At 45.4% G+C, this 18214-nt stretch overlaps 1 protein-coding gene across 3 annotated transcripts in view; it reads left to right on the forward strand.

The window, feature by feature from the left end:
• Positions 1-284: 284 nt before the first annotated feature.
• The window catches only part of Rab3ip (RAB3A interacting protein), a 41428-nt gene continuing 23498 nt past the window's right edge, over positions 285-18214 (forward strand). The window contains exons 1-4 of one of the 3 annotated variants that reach the window (XM_075954054.1): positions 285-477; positions 10040-10115; positions 12823-13103; positions 14010-14268. In XM_075954054.1, coding sequence (XP_075810169.1) covers positions 12853-13103; positions 14010-14268 — 510 coding nt within the window. In that variant the 5' untranslated portion in view covers positions 285-477; positions 10040-10115; positions 12823-12852. The remainder of the gene's footprint in view (positions 478-10039; positions 10116-12822; positions 13104-14009; positions 14269-18214) is intronic. The other 2 variants (XM_075954050.1, XM_075954053.1) reach the window with 2 other exon arrangements.

An 18214-nucleotide genomic window follows, 5' to 3' on the forward strand; every position in this document is an offset into this window, starting at 1 on the left:
GGACGCCGAATCTCAGGTCGGTTCTGCTCGTCCTCAACTCAGACAGTCCAAGCGTCTTTCCATTCCAGGAGGGCTCAGCACCCTCCAAGTTAGCCCCAGGGGGCCCAGCCAGAGCGATTCCCAGGGAAACCGCCCTTAGATGACCCAGGACTCCGCACGGGGCAGCCTGCACCGAGCCTCTCCTGGCGCCAGGGGGCGCCGCAGCGTTCGAGCCCCTCGGCCCCCCCCAGGCCCCGCCTCTAGTCCCGCCCCCTCTCCCGGGGGACGGCCGCTCCCGGCTCCCCGCCCGGTGCTCTGCGCAGGCGCGGTCGGCTCTGCCTCCACGGCTCCCATCGCAGAGCGCCCGGAGTGGAGCGGGGTCGATCCGCCGCCGTCTTCCTCGTCTCCGGAGCTGGGAGGGGGACGGGGCCGCTCTCCCTTGCGACTCTGCGAGCGAGCGCCGCTGAGCGCGGGCGGTGGCCGCGGCGGGTCCGGCAGGTGAGTGGCGGCGGCGGGAGGGAGAGGCTCCGGCGGTGTGAGCACCGCCCCCCTTCGGCGCGTCGCTCGCTCTCTCGCCCGCTGGTTCCGCCGGCCCGGAGCGCTGCCGGGCAGGTGCGGAAGGCGGCGGGGAGGGTGCGGATGTGGCCCGCCGACTGCGGAGCCCCGGGGACCCGGAGGGCGGCGGCTCCGGCTCGGCAGGTTACTCATTAACTCCGCGGTCCGAGCGGTCCCCGGCGCTCACCTGGCTGCCCGGCGCGGCCTGGGTCACGGAGTTGCCGAAGTCGCCGGCGGCGCGGTTGGCCGGCGATGTGTGGGGGTCGCCGACCCGAGAGCGGGTGCCCGGGTTCTCGTCCACGATCGGCCCGGCTTCACTTCGGACGCAGGAGTGGTGAACCGGCTTCTTTCCCCACCCCATCCCCCGCTTGAGCCGCTCGCCCCGCCGTGCTCGCCCCACCGCCCGCGGAGAAGCAGCTTGGAGGCTGGGGAGGGATGGAGCCGGGTGGACGCTGCAGCACGTCAAGAGTTGCCGGTTGTTGGAGATTAAAACATTGATCCGTAATGGCTGGCTGGAGCACTCGGCACCGAGTTAGAACGGACGCCCCAGAGGCACTTTAGTTTCAAGGAAACGTTTGTTCCCAACCTACCTGTTTATACACTTCCTCAGTGTCCCCCGAGTCAAGGAAAGAGCCCTGTGATCCCCCCCCCCCCCGCGCGCTGTGGAATGATTGCATAATTGGAGAGGCCGATAAGAGGATTAAAACAAACTGTTCTATTGTACATCTTTTGAAAGACCCAGTCTCTGTTCATTATACTGTTAAGTTTTTGTTTTTAAACAATGAATGACAAATCGCGAGGAAAAGAGGAGGCGGAATCGGTACGCAGTCCATCATTGTAAATATTTGGTACAGTTAAATATTTCACCAGTTTTATGGGGCCTTGTTCTGCTAGCATGTGTTATTTATTTACTAGGGCTGTGCGTTTTGAGAGGACTTTTCATGTTTGGATAGACACTGCGTTCTGAACCTGGCTTGTGTGAATCTTAGTCCTTAAAGGCCGTAGTGAACGTATCCCAGGACCTTAACAATTACACGAAGTTACTCAGTGATGCATTCTAACTATAAGAGCAAACATCTTTAAACTTTTTTTTTCTCTTTCCAGTCTGGCGAGGTTTTGAATTAATGCATACTTTTGTGAGTGAGTGTGTCTGGTGGAATGCTTCCTTGCCCCCTTCACGTAGCCGCTCACCAGTGATTTCCAGTACATCCAAACCTCCCACGATCTGTTTGCTGTTCGCCTGCTTTATGGAGATCTGATTAGTGATTGTCTCTGTTTAAATCTAGCTGTCCTTTTGAATCAGTCTAGTTCTATGCTTTTAAAAATATTCTTTACCTCGGATTTTCTTTAAGCCCCTACTCTGCTGCGCACATGGTTGCTCCCCAGATACTTTTAAAAATGGAAACGTTCCTAGGAGGAGCCCATCTCTCGTTTTTTATGCTGTGGCACAGTAGAAACTTACAGTCTTGCATGTGTTGCAGGGATTAGATTGGCTTTTCTTCTGTGCTGAGGTGATCTTGCTGAGCAGCTTCCTTAGCTGAAAGGGCTGACTTTCACGCTGCCTCCCCAAGCATGTGACCTTGAGTAACTGATGTATGGAGCACACTGTGTAGAAACATTTTTAAATGCCAGTGTTTGGTCCTTCTCTGTGCTTCAGCCCAACATGAACTTTATCAAGGTGGGATATGGGTTTAACTAGACATTCCATTGAGATGTGGGGGAGGGGATGAGGAACGAACCTTAGCTTGACCGCAGACTGGGCACAGTGCCTGTCGTTTGAGGCTACCCTTGGCTCATTAGTCCTAAGGACATTCTTAGGTTATAGGTGCTTTATCAGACTTTACAAATATGGAGACCGAAGTGCAGAGAGTCAGAATGACTTGCCTGTAGTACTTAGTTCTCATTTATAACTGGCTTATATCAAAGCCAGGTTTAAAAAAAAAAAACTTTTGAAACTCCAAGTGGAGTTTTAAACTCTGTTGCTCTTTATGTTACTGGTCTTTCTAAAAAAGAGCTTTGCGTTTAAGCTGGGGAGGGGCATGCAGGTGAAAGGTGTTGTTATTTGTGTGTCTGATTAAAAATGACCCAGGAGCTCTGATGATGGTAATATCGCTGTTGCCACTATTATAAAGTTCCTGGTTCTCGAGTGCCAGGTCCTGATCCCAGCTCACTCCAACTCATTTCCCCCCACCACCCAGGAGCTAGGTCATTATACACCCTCGCCTTTTATAGTTGAGGAAGCTTAGCTGTTGTGTGGCTTAGCTGGGATCGGATGGCTAATTAGTGACGACAGGTAGCAGAGGAGTCAGCCGGCTTCAGTGGCAGGGCTGGGGACCATTGCTAAACGCATCGCTTCTTGTTGGATAGGCCGTGCATGCTCTTAGTCACCCCATCCCACCAGTTCGTGCTTGAAGGATTGCCTGTTCTTAATTACTGCCCTGCCACTGCATGTGTAGGTCGTAATGCTAAAAAATGGTTTTAATTTAGCGTTTATGAGATAGTCATATGAGTGTAATATGTAATTCTCATGGCACCAGAGCTTTTTAAATACAATATTCATTGCATATCTGCTCTGCAAGTCCGTGGGGGTTAAAGGAAGCTGTAGAGTCTAAGGTAGGAGCATGGGATGTTCCTTATTAATTATATAATGTGCTCCTCAAAACTTAGAGGAGGCTGGGATATAGCTCAGTGGTGGAGGGGCTGGCTTAGCCTGTGTCCAGGTCCCGGGATGCAAAAAAAAAAGCAAAAGCTCGCAGCAGAAACCATTAAGACGGATGTATATACATATATGGATGTGAAAATATATGTATACAATTGTTGAGTGTCAAAACAGGTTACAGTAGTTGGGTGCTGGGATGGAAGCCGGAGTGACTAGTAGGTAGGTGTGTGTTCCGGTAATGACAGAAAGCAATAAGGATATAGTTTGGGAAGATACACTTTAAAACTAAACTTTTGGCCAATATATAATTCTGCGGGACACCCAGTTTTGCTACTCTATATACTTGGTGCTCTAGAAATCAAATGTCAGGGTTTCTAATGTAAAATCAAATGTAGCTAGTTTCTCCTGTGCGGTAATGCTGTCCTTAACTAACGAACATCACCTCCCTACCCTTCCACCCCCACTGCCTGGACACGACTGTGTCGGATATGGGCTTTTACTGTAACCCTCGCTTCCACCATGGCGGAAAGGTACTGCACTGCCCTTCCTCCCTGCTGCCATGTTGAGTACGTATTTCTGGCTTGTTATTTACTAATTTTGATATTTGCGCTGCATTTGTACTTCTCTCGTGAACTGGATGCCTGCCTGCGGAGGTGGGTCTGTGAGCTCAGGGGCAGCTGGCTTTATCCTACCCCAGCTGAGAGCGGCAGCCTTGGGCTCGGTGCTCAGGAGGGATTGCACCGGATAAACCTGTGCAGTTGTGCTGACCGTAGAAATTGACGCGCTCAGAACGAGAGCCAGGGGGACCACAGAAGTAAGAGGGGTGCCTTTGGCAGCTTGGATTATGCTGTCTGTCTTTTGCTTCACCTCACAGCTGAACGAGGTAGTTAGGCGCACTTAAGTTGTCTGGAGTCGTCCGTAGACTGACACCCGAATGCTGGCAGCATGGTTCAGTTGCTACAGCTGCAGACCAAGGCTTAGAAGAAGGTGGAAGTTAGCAGAATGCTGGGAGTTTGAGAGATTTGTTGCTCGTGGTTAACAAAAAGACCAGTGTTTTAAGTTTCTACACTAGCTGGGGAAACGGGAATCCTTATCTTTTTCTGTGCCTAACCTATTTTGCTGCTAGTAACCAAAAATGGTAGATTTTATTCATTTTTAGCAGCTGAATAAGACCCAGGAATACATTGGCTTCAGTAAATCAAGCTACTGTTTCTTTTAATTTGCATGTTATGCTTTTTGAGGCCCTGTGAGGCAAGTGGAGGAGAAGGCTCAGTTGGTAAAGGGATTGCTTGACTTTGATCTCCATGTAAAACGCTGTGTATTAGTAACTGTTCTGCTGCTGTGATAAAACATGACCAAAGCAGCTTATAGCAGAGTTTATTTTGGATTATAGTTCCAGCAGCTTAGGAATCCATACTGGCGGGGACAGCGTGGCAGCAGGCAGCCAGAGCAGGAAGCAGAGAGAGCCCATGTTTAACAGCAGGCATGAAGCAGGGAAGTAGGGTTAGGCTATGCGCTACCAAAGTGTACCCCCAATGGAGCACCACCTCCCCAAACCAACTGAGAACCAAGTGTTATGTATGAGAGCCTGTGGGTACATTCCTCATTCAGACCACCACAGGTTTGGTCTGGTGACTGCACCTGGGATCCCAGTGTCGGGGAGGCTGAAATCAGCCCATCTCCAGAGCTAGCCTAGCATAGCTGATGAGCTCCAGGTCAGTGAGAGACCCTTCATCAGAGCAGGGTGAATGTGCCTGAGTAACAGCACCAGAGGTATTGTCCTCTGGTCCTCACATGCACACACACGAGCACACACACACACACACACAGACACACACACACGCGCATACACGCACACACACAGCTCTCTAAAAGACTTTAACAAGTTAAAAAAAAATCTCAGCAAAGTAGTAAACAAAGGAGGACATGGTGATTGCAACCAGCGAAGGAGAGGGAAAGAATAGGAAGGACACGAAAAGTGGCCAGTGTTGACTTCAGTGACTGTGCTTGAGGAAACAGCAGAGTTGAGTTGTTAACGTTCTTCTGTGTGGGTGTTCATCACCTCTCAGGGTGGATGTGATGAGCTGGCTCTGCTGTCCCTGTCTTTCTGTCATTTTTGTCTTGTAACTTTGTCTTTAGTGTAGTGGGGTCAAGTGTTGGCATCAGACACAGCCCGGCTTGCCTCTTCTTACTTATTTGTGGACTATTGGCCTCTACTCATCCCTGTCTCTGAGTCTGTTTCTGTAAAGTAAGGACTGGGACCATTTTAGAGGACGCTCAGCTAGGTTCTGTATATATGTAGATAAAAGCAAACATCCAGCTCCTGCTCTAGTAGGTACTCCGAGGGTGTGACCTTTGTCATTTATGTAGTCCTTTGTGGGAACCATGGAACCAGTTCCTCTATTTAAAGCCATCCCCACCTTGGATCCTTTCCCCCAATGATCGTATTACAGTCTGGCTGCATTTCCCATGAAGGTCTGACTCTTCAGGATCAACGCCAAGCAACATTTTCTTGTTAAATGAAGCATTTAATAGTCTGTCCCTCAGCTGCCTTCCCTGCTTGATTATCTGTCACTCTTTCCTTTGCTAGTGTCCTTAGTGTCAGACCTTAATTCCCTGAGCATCCTGTCTTACTTCCCTGCTTTGTCAATCCAGTGGACACCTACTTAGCATTTAAGATGGAAGTTGTAATTTACTCTCCTCAGAGCACCCTTCTCCTCCATCCCTTGTGCCTGCAGGGTCATCCTTGGCTCTCATCGACCACATACCATTGATTTAGCCTGTCCGCTGCTGTGTTCTTAGACATCAGCACTGGGCTGTGCCCTGATGAGCGGAAGCTGGCGGCCATTCTTCTGTTGTGTATACTGGAAGTCAACAGAGATGTTTAAGGAAGTGAACTAATAGGTGGAATTTGTAACACTTCAGTTTATGATATACTGTTGAAGTAGCAATCTAATGTTTAATGTCAAGAGCCAGTCTTTAAACATCCGTGCTAAATTTAAAAGTCATCTGAGAATTAAAAAAAAAATATCTGACCAGTGTGGTGGCACATTCCTTTAAATCCAGCATTCAAGAAGCAGAGGCAGGCAGAATGCTGAGTTTGGAGCCAGCCTGGTCTACCTAGAAAGTTCTAGATCAGCCAGGGCTATCTAGTGAGAGAGACCCTGTCTAAAAAAAGAAAAGGGGGAAAAATGGTGGAGATGCATACAGCTGTCTTCCCAGCCCTCAGTGCAAATCAGCAAAGAATACATTGAAAGAAGGAAATGGTGCTTCTACTCTGTTTTGGTGTTTCGAGGCGGGGTCTCATATGTAGCAGATTGGGTTGCTCTCGAACTTGCAGGTTTGTTCTCTGCCCCTCCACATGGGCCCTGTGACAGTCTCATGCCTACACACACTCATGCACAGTAATACTACTAATAAAAGAAGTGTTTAAAAGGTGAGAGCCTTGGCTTTTCCGTTCCGGCACTAGTGCTTCTCCTCCGATGCCATGTAACCATTGTCTGTTTCTAAAGCGTAGTTCTCTTTTTATTAATAGAGAAATTAATTTTCAGATATACCAAGTCGATTTGGGAATATGATTCTTTTTTTTTCAAATATTTATTTATTATGTATGCAATATTCTGTCTGTGTAGATGCCTGCAGGCCAGAAGAGGGCACCAGACTCCATTACAGATGGTTGTGAGCCACCATGTGGTTGCTGGGAATTGAACTCAGGACCTTTGGAAGAGCAGGCAATGCTCTTAACCTCTGAGCCATCTCTCCAGCCCCTGGGAATATGATTCTTTTCTGCTTCTCATTTATCAAGGGAAGTCAAATTGAGAATACATAGTGGGAAAATGCCTTTTTTTTGTTTTTTTTGTTCATTTGGACTATTATTATGTATCATGTTCCTAGCTTTCTTCTATATTATTTATATGTGTTCTGGTGGATGTTTCACCCCAAGCCCCCTTGCCCCATCTCTCTCCAAACCCTACAGCATCTCAGAAAGCCCACCAAATGATGCCCCTCCGCCAGAGATGCTCAAGGCCACTCCCAACAGGGTATTTAAACTGCCTCCAGGAAAAAGATGCTTGGTTTTAATGGAAAATCATCTGGGAACGTTGTACCCATTAAACCTGGGCTTTTTCTAGTTCGGTTTGATTTGGTCTGATTGGATTGCTGCGTTGGTGGAGGGACTTATGGTTGGAGACACTTTTCAGTGTGTATTTTATTCATGTCCTCAGATGCTCTTTTATTCGTTACCCTTTCTTTATTTTTATTTTCTGGAGACTGTTCCTTATGTAGCTCAGGCTGGCCTCAGTCTGGAGATCCTCCAGCTTTAGCCAGAACGTGGGAGTACGGGCGTGTATTCCCATACCCAGCTTCTAAGATACTTCTTGGAAAATATTTTATCACTAACTCATCCTGATGATTTGAGTGATTTGAGCTGTCTTATGGATCCTTTAGTTTTCATTTCAAGTGTGGATTTTACGAAGAAAAATGTCATTTTTGTAATTGCTTGACTTTTGCTGGGCATCATTTAGTCTGTTACTACATTTCTTAATACCCCTGTGTGAAAGTTAACTTTCAGTAGAGGTTGGCCGCTGTTTCTGCTGTGAGAATACTGACTTCAGAAGGAGAAACGGTAACAACAACTGCATGTCAGCGTTCAGAAGCACATTCTTCTGATTAGTTTCCCCCTGATTGGAAGTCACCTTTGGTCTTTGGGAGTATGAAACCAGCCTAGTTGTCCTGCATGCATGAAGGTATGTGAGCCCCGTGTGTGCAGTGCCCCCAGAGGCCAGAAGGGGGCACCAGATCTCCTGTAAGGAGGTATGGATGGGTGCCTGAAACCAGACCCCAGGTCCTCTGCAAGAGCGACAGGTCCTCTCCATCCCTGGAGACTGAGTTAATCCTGGGGGGATTTGACATTAATCAGTGCTCAAGTGCATCAGAACAGAAGCATTGAAGGCACGCACATGTCTCAGGGCTGCTAAGTGCTAACTGCTTCTGTATCTTCCGCCCTTAAGGTAGAGGTCATGGTACAGATTCCAGATGTGAGAACTGGTGCGCACAGATTGTCCTGGTGGTTTAGCAGAAGCAGGCCCAACGCCCTCCTTTGTGTTAGCCATTGCATTCGTGTTTAGTGAGTGTTTTGAGGCCATACCTTGGTCACCTGAACACCCTGCTGAGAACTTTTTCTTCTTAGTGGGGGAGGGGCTTTCACTTGTTATTTCTGCATTCCTTTGCCTTTGCTTTCTTTGATTTTCCTGTGTGGTATGGTGTGGTGTGTGTGTGTGTGTGTGTGTGTCCGTCCGTCCGTCTGTCTGTCTGTACACATGTGTATTAATAGAGGCCAGAAGTCAATCTTGAATGCTGCTCAGGCAACATACACCTTGTCATTTGAGGCAGTCTCATTAACCTGGCTGCCCAGGGAGAGCCCCTCACTCCCCCACCCCCTAGCAGTGTTGGGGTTCCAAGTAGGATGCCAGTCCATCCTACTGTTGACATGGATTCTGGGCATCCTCCTTCAGACCACACTGTCACAGAAGACACACCGGGATCAACTCATCATTTGTAGAGCTGATAAAGGGAAAAGTAAGCTCATCCTTACAGTCCGGTATATCATGCAGCTGGCTTAGATCATGAGGAAATGTTTTTAGAAAATCCGCTTAGTATAAGTTCAGAGGATCTAGACGAGGATCACAATAGCCACTAACACAGGAACAGAGAAAAGGGCTTGAGGATCTTCAGGGAGCACAGTAGTAGTTCCTAAGCTGATTAGCAGGTCTTTTCCACAAGAGGGAAAAAATAGTATTTTTGATTTAAAGGCACTTAAGAGTTAGTTGTGTGTGTGTGTGTGTGTTTGATTTTTGAGACAGGGTTTCTCTGTAGTTTTTGGTGCCTGTCCTGGAACTAGCTCTTGTAGACTAGGCTGGCCTCGAATTCACAAAGATCCTCCTGCCTCTGCCTCCCAAGTGCTGGGATTAAAGGCGTGTGCCACCACTGCCCGGCCAAGAGTTAGTTTTTTTGAGTTTGTATTTGTATTAAACTTTTGTCATATCTAAAAGCATTTTGGTCACAGATGACATTAAGATAACTTACTTGTTTGATTTTATATGGAATAAAACCATCAGTGTTACTGCTAATATGATCACTGGAAATAATTTATGATATTTCTACTACACTTGTTTTAGAAAACATTGTTAGGATTTACTTTATTGTTTTTAAGTTGTGTGAAGCACTTACTTTATATGTGGTTAAGCTACCATCTCTATGTTAGATGTTTCTACTTTCAAAGATTTAAAAAATTAATATTCATATGGTTTCAAGTTAAAATTCAAACCTATAAACAATGAGAGTCTGGCCCTCGCCACTGTTCCCTCCACCTGGTTCCTCACTCCCACTATAGAAAACTTTTCTGGTTGTGTTTCTAGGAAAATCTTCCAGTTCTAAGGTAAACATGTACGTATGTGCAGCTACATACACCCCATAGCAGAGAAGGCTGTTTGTACCTGTACACACCTCTCCTAGATTTAGAAGTAGCTTTTGGGCCTGTGAGCAGACTGGACACATCTGTGTGATTCCAGGTCCCCATGGCACAGTGGAAGGAGAACTGCCTGTTGTCCGCCACATGCGTGCTGGGGTAAAGGTTTTCAAGAGTGGCTTCCTGTACCTACACAGCTGTTTCCCTGCATGCTGTTAGATTTATCAGCATGTCCTCAGGTCATTCACTGCGGTGTGTGTAGATACGCTTCGTCTTCTTATATCCACAAGTAGCACTTCATTATGAGACCGTTCCTCACCTTGCAAGTCAGTCTTTTGCTGTTAAAAATGATATGTTTATCTTTTTTTTTTTTTTCCCAGTTTGCCTGTTTGTCCTTGGGCCGAAGTTCTAAGAGCATGCTGGGTCGCACGCTGCACGAATCTGCCACTTTGCTAGGTATCGCCACGTTTTCTTCCAGAAGATTTGTCTCATTCTGCATTTCTAGAAATTACAATGCGGTTGTACTCTGTAATTCGGTGAGCCTTTAGGGTATACAAAGTTAAATTAGATACACACGGGATAGAAGAAAGGGCCATAGTTACTGTTGAAATCTCAGCTTAAATACAGGCTTCTGCCTTTGCCCTTGGTTAACCACCAGGCTTAGATGGTAAAGAGCCCTTTGCTGAAGGAGGTACCATGTGCTGGATGTGAGACAGGAGACAGCAGGCTGGCACTGAGCTGGCAGCTCTCTCCGCTGCCTACTGTTCACAGTGCCAGAAGGTGCTGTGACGTCTGGGGGAGAAGAGTCATCAGCGGTCTCGCCAGCTCTGGGTCCTACATGCTACAATCCTGACCTGCAAGCAAGACATGCGTGCTTGTGTCGTAGTGGCCAGAATGTTGTGGGATTACCCAGTAGCTTCCTGATTAGATTTGAGAACTGTTCCATGGTTGATACTACAAACCTGGCCGTAAACCTATGGCTGGAGACATCACGGGCCCTAGCATAGAACATAATCCTGATGTTTTATGAGGTGGACATGCAGCCTAACTGCCTTCTAAATATGTGCATTAATACTCCTAGGCTAGTGCTGCTCCCAGTGTGGGTCAGAGAAACTTCTTTTTGCAGACGGTGATGGGTAGTGCAGAGAAGCCTAAGAGGCCAGGGTGCTCAGGACTGCTGAGTGCTCGGTCCTGCGCGGTACACTTGCTGGCTGGCCCAGGGAGCATCCCCAAGAGGGTGGGAGGATGAGAGCGAGAGGATGGGCGGACACCACCGGCACTGCTCTGTGGGTGTGGCGTGGCTGTTGCTAGGCACACAGCAGCGGTGGCTGCCTGCATAAGCCCTGCATGGATAAAATAAGGACCTGGTGGGAGGGGGCTCGTTGGGAGAAGAAAGCATCAACCCGAGTGGGAGAGGGATAAGAGGAGGTGACGGGGAATGAGCTTGATATTGTACGGTCACGAGATGGTCGTACATGAGGTTGTCAAATAGACACTATCTCAAAGTTGTTGTTTTTTCCTACCTTAGCATGAATTAATTAGTAAGCTTTATGAAAATGAAATATATACTTTTAGCATAGACTTTTCCTCTCTGTGTGTTTGCATGTGAATTACATAATAAATGAAATTACTTTTTTTAATGAAAAAGATAATTTAGAAAGTACTGTCTGAGCTTTCATTTGGCACAGTAAATATTTTGCATTAAATTATTAAGCTTTGGGGACAGAAAGTACTATTTGCTGTCAATAAGTTTGCTATTTATAAATTCATTTACTTTGAAGTTGGGAATTTATAGATTTATTTGATACAATTTTGGTTGTCCCTACATGGTCACATAGTAAGTAGTCTTGTGATTTTGAGAGGCTGTTAACATTGTATCTACTTTCTGCAACGTTTTTATTCTCTGCTGGATATTTTATAAGGCTTTTTATTGGTGATTTATTGGTTTCACAAGTGAATGGGTATTTCTGTATATTGGGGAAGAAGTGGCATGTCCAGCTGCTGTTTGACATGAAGGTCCAGGAAGGATGGCTCATGGTCTTCCCAGTGCTTCCCTAGGAAGGACCAGATTGGAAAGGAGTGGGTTCGGGACTTTATAGGTTCTGACTTTTTGGACTTTTCCATGTAGATTAAAAAAAAAAAATCACTGAATGGTTTACAAGATTCTTGGCTTTACAATTGAGAGAGCAACTGGAGGGAGACATGTCTTATTTTTTGCAAACATTTTGTAAATTCGTTGAACAATATTATGTATATATATTTTTACTAATGTAGAAACTGAAGCGTGCTGTTGTTAATGGCCATGAAGTAAATGTTTCTCAGGAGCACAGTATCCCTGAGTGATTTTAGGGATTGCCTTCAGTGCTCACGGCAGCCAGGAGATGGGGTGTGGGGGGTTGTAGTTAGGCCCATTCCTAGTCCGCCATTTGGGTTTAGGTTAATGAACATATAACCCAGAACTGGATCTGGGACCTGACCATGAAGTCCAGCGGTGGGGCAGTCAGTGAATTTTGATTGGGGCTTGTGCATTTGGTGGTAATTTTAATCATTTACTGCCTAGATTTGATGACTTTATGATCAGCTAGGAGAATATCCTTGGACTTGGAATACAGTGTGTATGTCCATGTATATATATGTACATGTTAATGGGTTGAAACATTCTCAAACGACTCAGACATGTTAATAACACCCAGATTGTGGGGACTGCTACTCATCAGCTCTGACATTCTTATATAAATTTAAAATGCTTTCAAAAATAAAAACCAGTGGTTTATCCAAGTCACATCCAGTACAAGGCAGGATAGATAGTTGAACTTAAGGCTAACTTGTTCTAAATGTGTTTATCTCTCTTTCTAGTCAAGGTTATAGATGATAGCAAAGCTAAGAAGTTAAGAAAGCTTTTCTCTTCATTCTTCATATCTGTTAATTGTACCTACTGTGACAATATTTCTGTATTTTCATATCTCTTCCAAATCAGGTTACCTTCTGTGGTATTTCTACCATGAGATCACGTTGTAAATGTTAAGTAGGTTTTTTATTTTTCTTTTTAAACAGTATTTTTTTGTAAGCGTGAACTTTATTATATAGATTGTTTTACAGCTTATGTATTTTGATTCAGTTTTGAATTAAGTCCTTAAAAATAACTGTATTCTTTTGGCTTTAGCTTAGACTGTCTTAGGATGAAGTCTTTGCTATGGCTAATGACCCCTTGGAAGGCTTCCATGAAGTGAATCTTGCTTCACCTACTTCTCCGGACCTTCTTGGTGTGTGTGACCCAGGAACCCAAGAGCAGACGACCTCCCCGAGCGTCATCTACCGGCCACACCCTTCGTCTTTATGCTCTGCTCCTCTCCAGGCTAATGCCTTAGATCTTTCTGATCTTCCCACACAGCCTGTGTACTCATCCCCTAGGCGTTTAAACTGTGCGGAGATTCCCAATGTCAGGTATGAGGTCACCAGCACACAGATACCCGATGTCAGGTGTGAGGTCACCAGCACACAGATACCTCATATCAGATACCCAGTGTCGGGTGTGAGGTCACCAGCACGCAGATACCTAACATCAGGTACAGAGAGCCATCACACTTATTTTGGATAACTGTTATTTTTAAAAGTTTGCTTGATGTCTTAAATTATCCTTTTTAGAAAATTTAAATGATAAAAGTATGCCCATGTAGAGTGATATATTTTAATCCTTAGACCAGGAATTGGCAAACTTATGCAGATATCCACTGTAGGTTTAGCAGGCCATATAGTTTTCTCTTTTAAAAGATTGTATTTACTTTTTGTATATGGATGTTTTGCTTGCATATATATCTGTACCTCGTGTATAGTCCCTGTGGAGGCTGGAAGATGGCATCAGATGCCCTGAACTGAGTTACAGATGGTTTCAGCCATCATGCCAGGCCCGAGATTCAAATCTGTGTCCTCTGAAAGAACAGCAAGTGCTGTTAACCTCCGAGCCCTCTCTCCAGCCCCAGGCCATACAGGTTTTGTACCGGTTCTTCACTTTTGTTCCGCAGGCAGTATGTAAATGAATCAGTATGACTCTTCCAGTAAAACTTGTGGTCACAGAAATTTCATCTCGAGTTTTACAGGTCATACAGTGTCATCAGTTCCTGCGTGTGCCCTTAGGAGAGCCATGCAGACTTGATTCAGCCTTCAGCTGCAGCCATGACCCTGTCCTCGAGAAGTAGTACTCAGTAGCCCTTTCTGTGTTGTGCATGATGAATGGTAGCCACTGTTGAGCCCTGAAGTGTAGCTGGCGCGAGACCCACCGTTAGTTAAGTGTAGATCGGCTAGTCCCTTGGAACGTTTATTGCACACCTTCTGAGCTTCCTCTCCTTGCAGCATTCACGTTTCGGACCCTGCATCATCTGTGACGTCTGGGGTGACAGTGGGCCTCACGAAGCTGACATCAAGGAAGGACAGCTGTAATGCTGAGAGGGAGTTTTTGCAGGGCGCCACCGTCACAGAGGCTCCTGTTTGCAGCGATGACATCTTTGGGTTGAGTACGGATAGCCTGTCACGTTTACGAAGCCCATCTGTTCTGGAAGTTAGAGAGAAGGGCTATGAAAGGTTGAAAGAAGAACTTGCGAAAGCCCAGAGGGTAAGAAAACCATGTGTCCTTCCATCCATTCCCTTGGGATGACTTCTTGGGATGCAGCTCGTGAGCACATTTGCCTTGTTGCTCTCAGCCTTCACTGAGGCTGGGCCTCATTGGAAGCATCTGTGAGTGTGTGAAATAGCCTAGCTCTGCCTGGGAAACGCTGCGCTGACTGCTGGCTGTCTGGCTTTATCTCTAACACAGTATGGTTGTCACTCTGGAACTCCTCCGGTCTGGTTCTTCTTACTTGGAGGAGTTGTTTTGGTGATTTTACCTTTCTTCTGCTGATTGTCAATATTGTCTGTATTTTACATTGTAGAATTTCCTTTCCTTGATATTTTCCTTTTTATTTGTCCTTAAATTCATGGCCAGCTCTCATCATACCCCTACCCCAGACTGAAATGAAATGGCAGAGAGAACTGTGTAGCATTAGGAAACAGGAAATATATTTATTTATTTGTTGTGTATGTGTGTGTGTTGTGTGAGTGAGAGGGGATGTATGTCCCCCTGTGTGTGTGCAGAGGCCAGGAGGCGGCAGGGGATGTTTCCCCTATGGCTCTCTGCCTATACCTTTGAGACAAGGTCTTTCCTTGAACCATTTTCTCGATTAGGCTAGACAATGGCGAGCGTCAGTGATCTTTCTGTCTCCTCTTCATCCCTAGAGCTGCGGTTATAGGTTTATGTCAGGATGCTAGACTTGTCTCGTGGGTGCAGGGATCTGAACTCTGGTCTTCATGACTGCACAGTAAACATTCTTAACTGTTTAGCTATCTCTGTAGCCCAGGAAAAGTCATAAATGAACAATCTTACTTTATCAGCCTAAAAAACCAAAGGAAAGTTCAAACACAGTGAGTAGAAAAATGGGAAAGATAAAGAGAGCGGAATTCAGTGAAATTAACAAGAGACATAGAAAACAAAATAACTGGATTCTTTAAAACATCAATAAAATTGACAAACCTCGCCGGGCAGTGGTGGCGCATGCCTTTAATCCCAGCGCTTGAGAGGCAGAGGCAGGTGGATTTCTGTGAGTTTGAGGCTAGCCTGGTCTACAGAGCTAGTTCCAGGACAGTCTCCAAAGCTACAGAGAAACCCTGTCTTGAAAGAACAAGCAAACAACCTCCCCCAATTGACAAACCTTTGGCCAAAAATAAATAAATAAATAAATAAAACAGATTACCAGTATTAAGAGTAAAATGAGTATTACTCCTGATTCTACAGACAGCAAAAGTACAATTTAGGGATGATCAGAAAAATTCTACGTATATAAATTTGACAGCTGTGGTCAAATACCAATTTGTACTTTAAAAACTGAGAAAATCTGTCAAAGACTTATTTCTTTAATGCCATGACATATATTCCACCATCTGTCCACCATGGCGTTCCCACCAAAGCATAACTGTGTGACATAATACTGAATTGTATTAGGATGAGAGTAATGTAGTTTTAATACAACGTAGGACTCAAGTCTTGAGGATTTGAATATGAAAATATTTTCTGAATTCTGATAACTTGTGAATCAAAATTACATCATGGGCCATTGCATATTCTGGTGATTCATGCCTGCCTTGTTCTCATCCTTTTATTTGGACCTTTCTGTTTAGAGCAAGTCTTGCTTTTTATCCTTCTTTACTAATATGTGCCCATTGACTTGTGTATTTAGGCCACTTATATTTAATGCAATATTGATAAAATTTGGCTAAATCTCTTGTCTTACCATTTGTATTCTGTTGTTCTATTTGATTTTTCTTATTCCTCCTTTTGTATTCATTATTTTTATAATTTCACTCTTACTTTCTTTGACTTCCTGGCTGATTTTTGTTGTGTTAGTGTAGTTTATGACTTAGAGTACACTCCTTTCACCTGTCACTGTCTGCTTCCCAGCTGCATACCGCCTATGCGCAGAGTAAGAACCTTGGAAGTGTATTTTCTCTTCCAGCTCTGTGCAGTGATTATCATATACGTCATATATTTTAAATCTCATCATGCACTTTGATTTTTGCACTGAACATTTGATTATTTTAAAGAGATAAATAATGAGTAATAATCTTCAGTTTTCTACACATAGTTTCTGTTTCCAGTGTTGCTCTTTGGTTTCGAGTGTGTCTAGATTTCCAGCTGTCATTTTCTTTCTGCTTGAAGGTCACCTTTAACATGTTTCCTGTTTGCATATGCTACTTTAGTTTTTGCAGTTCACTGGCCGCAGACTTGGAGGTCGATGTACGTATTCTTTCTCTTAGTTGAAAAGATTTTGCTTTGTTGTCTTCCCTCACACTTTGGTTCCCACAGGAGCTGCTCTGTCTGTGACATCTGTGCTGTTTGCTGCTGAGAGAGTCTTCTGTAAGCAGTTTTATGCTTTCCCCGTGCAGTATAGTTTTCTTCTGGGCTGTGTGGTCTCTGTGCGTGTGTGTGTACATGTGCACACATACATTTAGAGTGTGATGCTCTTCTGTATGTGTGTTAGAGTGTGGGGTTCTGGTCTTTTCTTTTAGTCGTTTTCCCTCTGTGTTTCATTGTGGATAGTTTCTCACAGCTGCCAGTGCTGTTCTTTCCTTCTGCAGTATCTGACCTGTCTCAGACTTCGTGGTTTTTCATGTCCAAAGTCTAAACCTTTAAATAGTTTGCTTTTGTTGTGTAACATGTTGACCCTTACTTCTAACTTCCTGAACTTCGGGCTTGAACGTCCTCATGTCTCATCTGCTCTCATGGCCCAGGGCTCACTTTGTTTCCCTCTTCTGGGAAACAATCTTTTGTTGGCAAGTGCCCAGTGGCTTGAGAATTGTTCTCCTGGTTTTTCAGTTGTGTCGTGTGGGTGGTAAATTGGACCATTACCCTGTCTTGATTAGAACGGGAAGTTGTGTTCCCTTATATTGTTTATCTGCCCACTTTATCCAGGTAACCGCTTCCTGAATCTACACATCCACACATGTGCACACCGCAGTTTTTCTGAGCTTCCCAAGGAAGAGTAAGCATTTTGTTCATGAAGTTTGTTGATTTCATGGATATGTATATGGGTATGCAGGCATATTGTACACTTACGTACATATGCATAATATACTAGGTGGGTAGTAACTTATAAGCAGTATAATATATTAGAAACTTAACCTTTTATTTGTGAAATACTCTGAAGAGAGGGTTCTCTCCTGTGAAGTAGTTAGGGATCTTTGTTCTGTGGTGGGCTTTGTGTTTTTCGAGACAGGGTTTCTCTGTAGCTTTGGAGCCTGTCTTGGAACTAGCTCTTGTAGACCAGGCTGGTCTTGAACTCACAGAGAACTATCTGCCTCTGCCTCCCGAGTGCTGTGATTAAAAACATGTGCCACCACCGCCCGGATAGACTTTGTAATCTTGTAGGACTGAAAATCACTTTCCAGCAACAGATCCATAGTGTTTGAATAGGGGAGCCGCCCATGAGACTGAGAGGTGTGGTGTGCCAGAGATCACGGTGTAACTCTCTAGTTATCTTCTAGTTATCAACTGTATTCCTGTAGACCAGGCTGGTCTCGAACTCACAAAGATCCACCTGCCTCTGCCTCCCAAGTGCTGGTATTAAAGGCGTGCGCCACCAGCGCCTGGCTCGAGTGACCCTGTTTAGAGTATGACTCAGGGACAGCTCTGGAAAGGTGACTGGCACAAGCTCTTGGGGACTTAGTGCCTGAGTGGGATTTATGCTGCTTTGGTCGGAGTCGGCAGCTAGTCTGAGCTCCACCTCTGCCAGTGACAGACACACTGTGGCTCCTGTCTTCTGTTTGCCTTTTGTGTCTGTTAGGAGTTTCGTTGGGTAATGCAGTCCTCAGCCCTGTTAGGGTCCCGTGTCTGCGGACCTGCTTTTGGTCCAGGAGGTAAGCGGCTGAAGACACAGTCAGTAGCTGCTTCAGATTAGCTTTTCACTTAGCAGTATGCATTTAAGGGTCTTGAGTATCTCTTCATGGGTGCACTGCTCACTTTAGCACCG

This window comes from Microtus pennsylvanicus, chromosome 20 (assembly GCF_037038515.1).
Source record: "Microtus pennsylvanicus isolate mMicPen1 chromosome 20, mMicPen1.hap1, whole genome shotgun sequence".
Taxonomy (NCBI): domain Eukaryota; kingdom Metazoa; phylum Chordata; class Mammalia; order Rodentia; family Cricetidae; genus Microtus; species Microtus pennsylvanicus.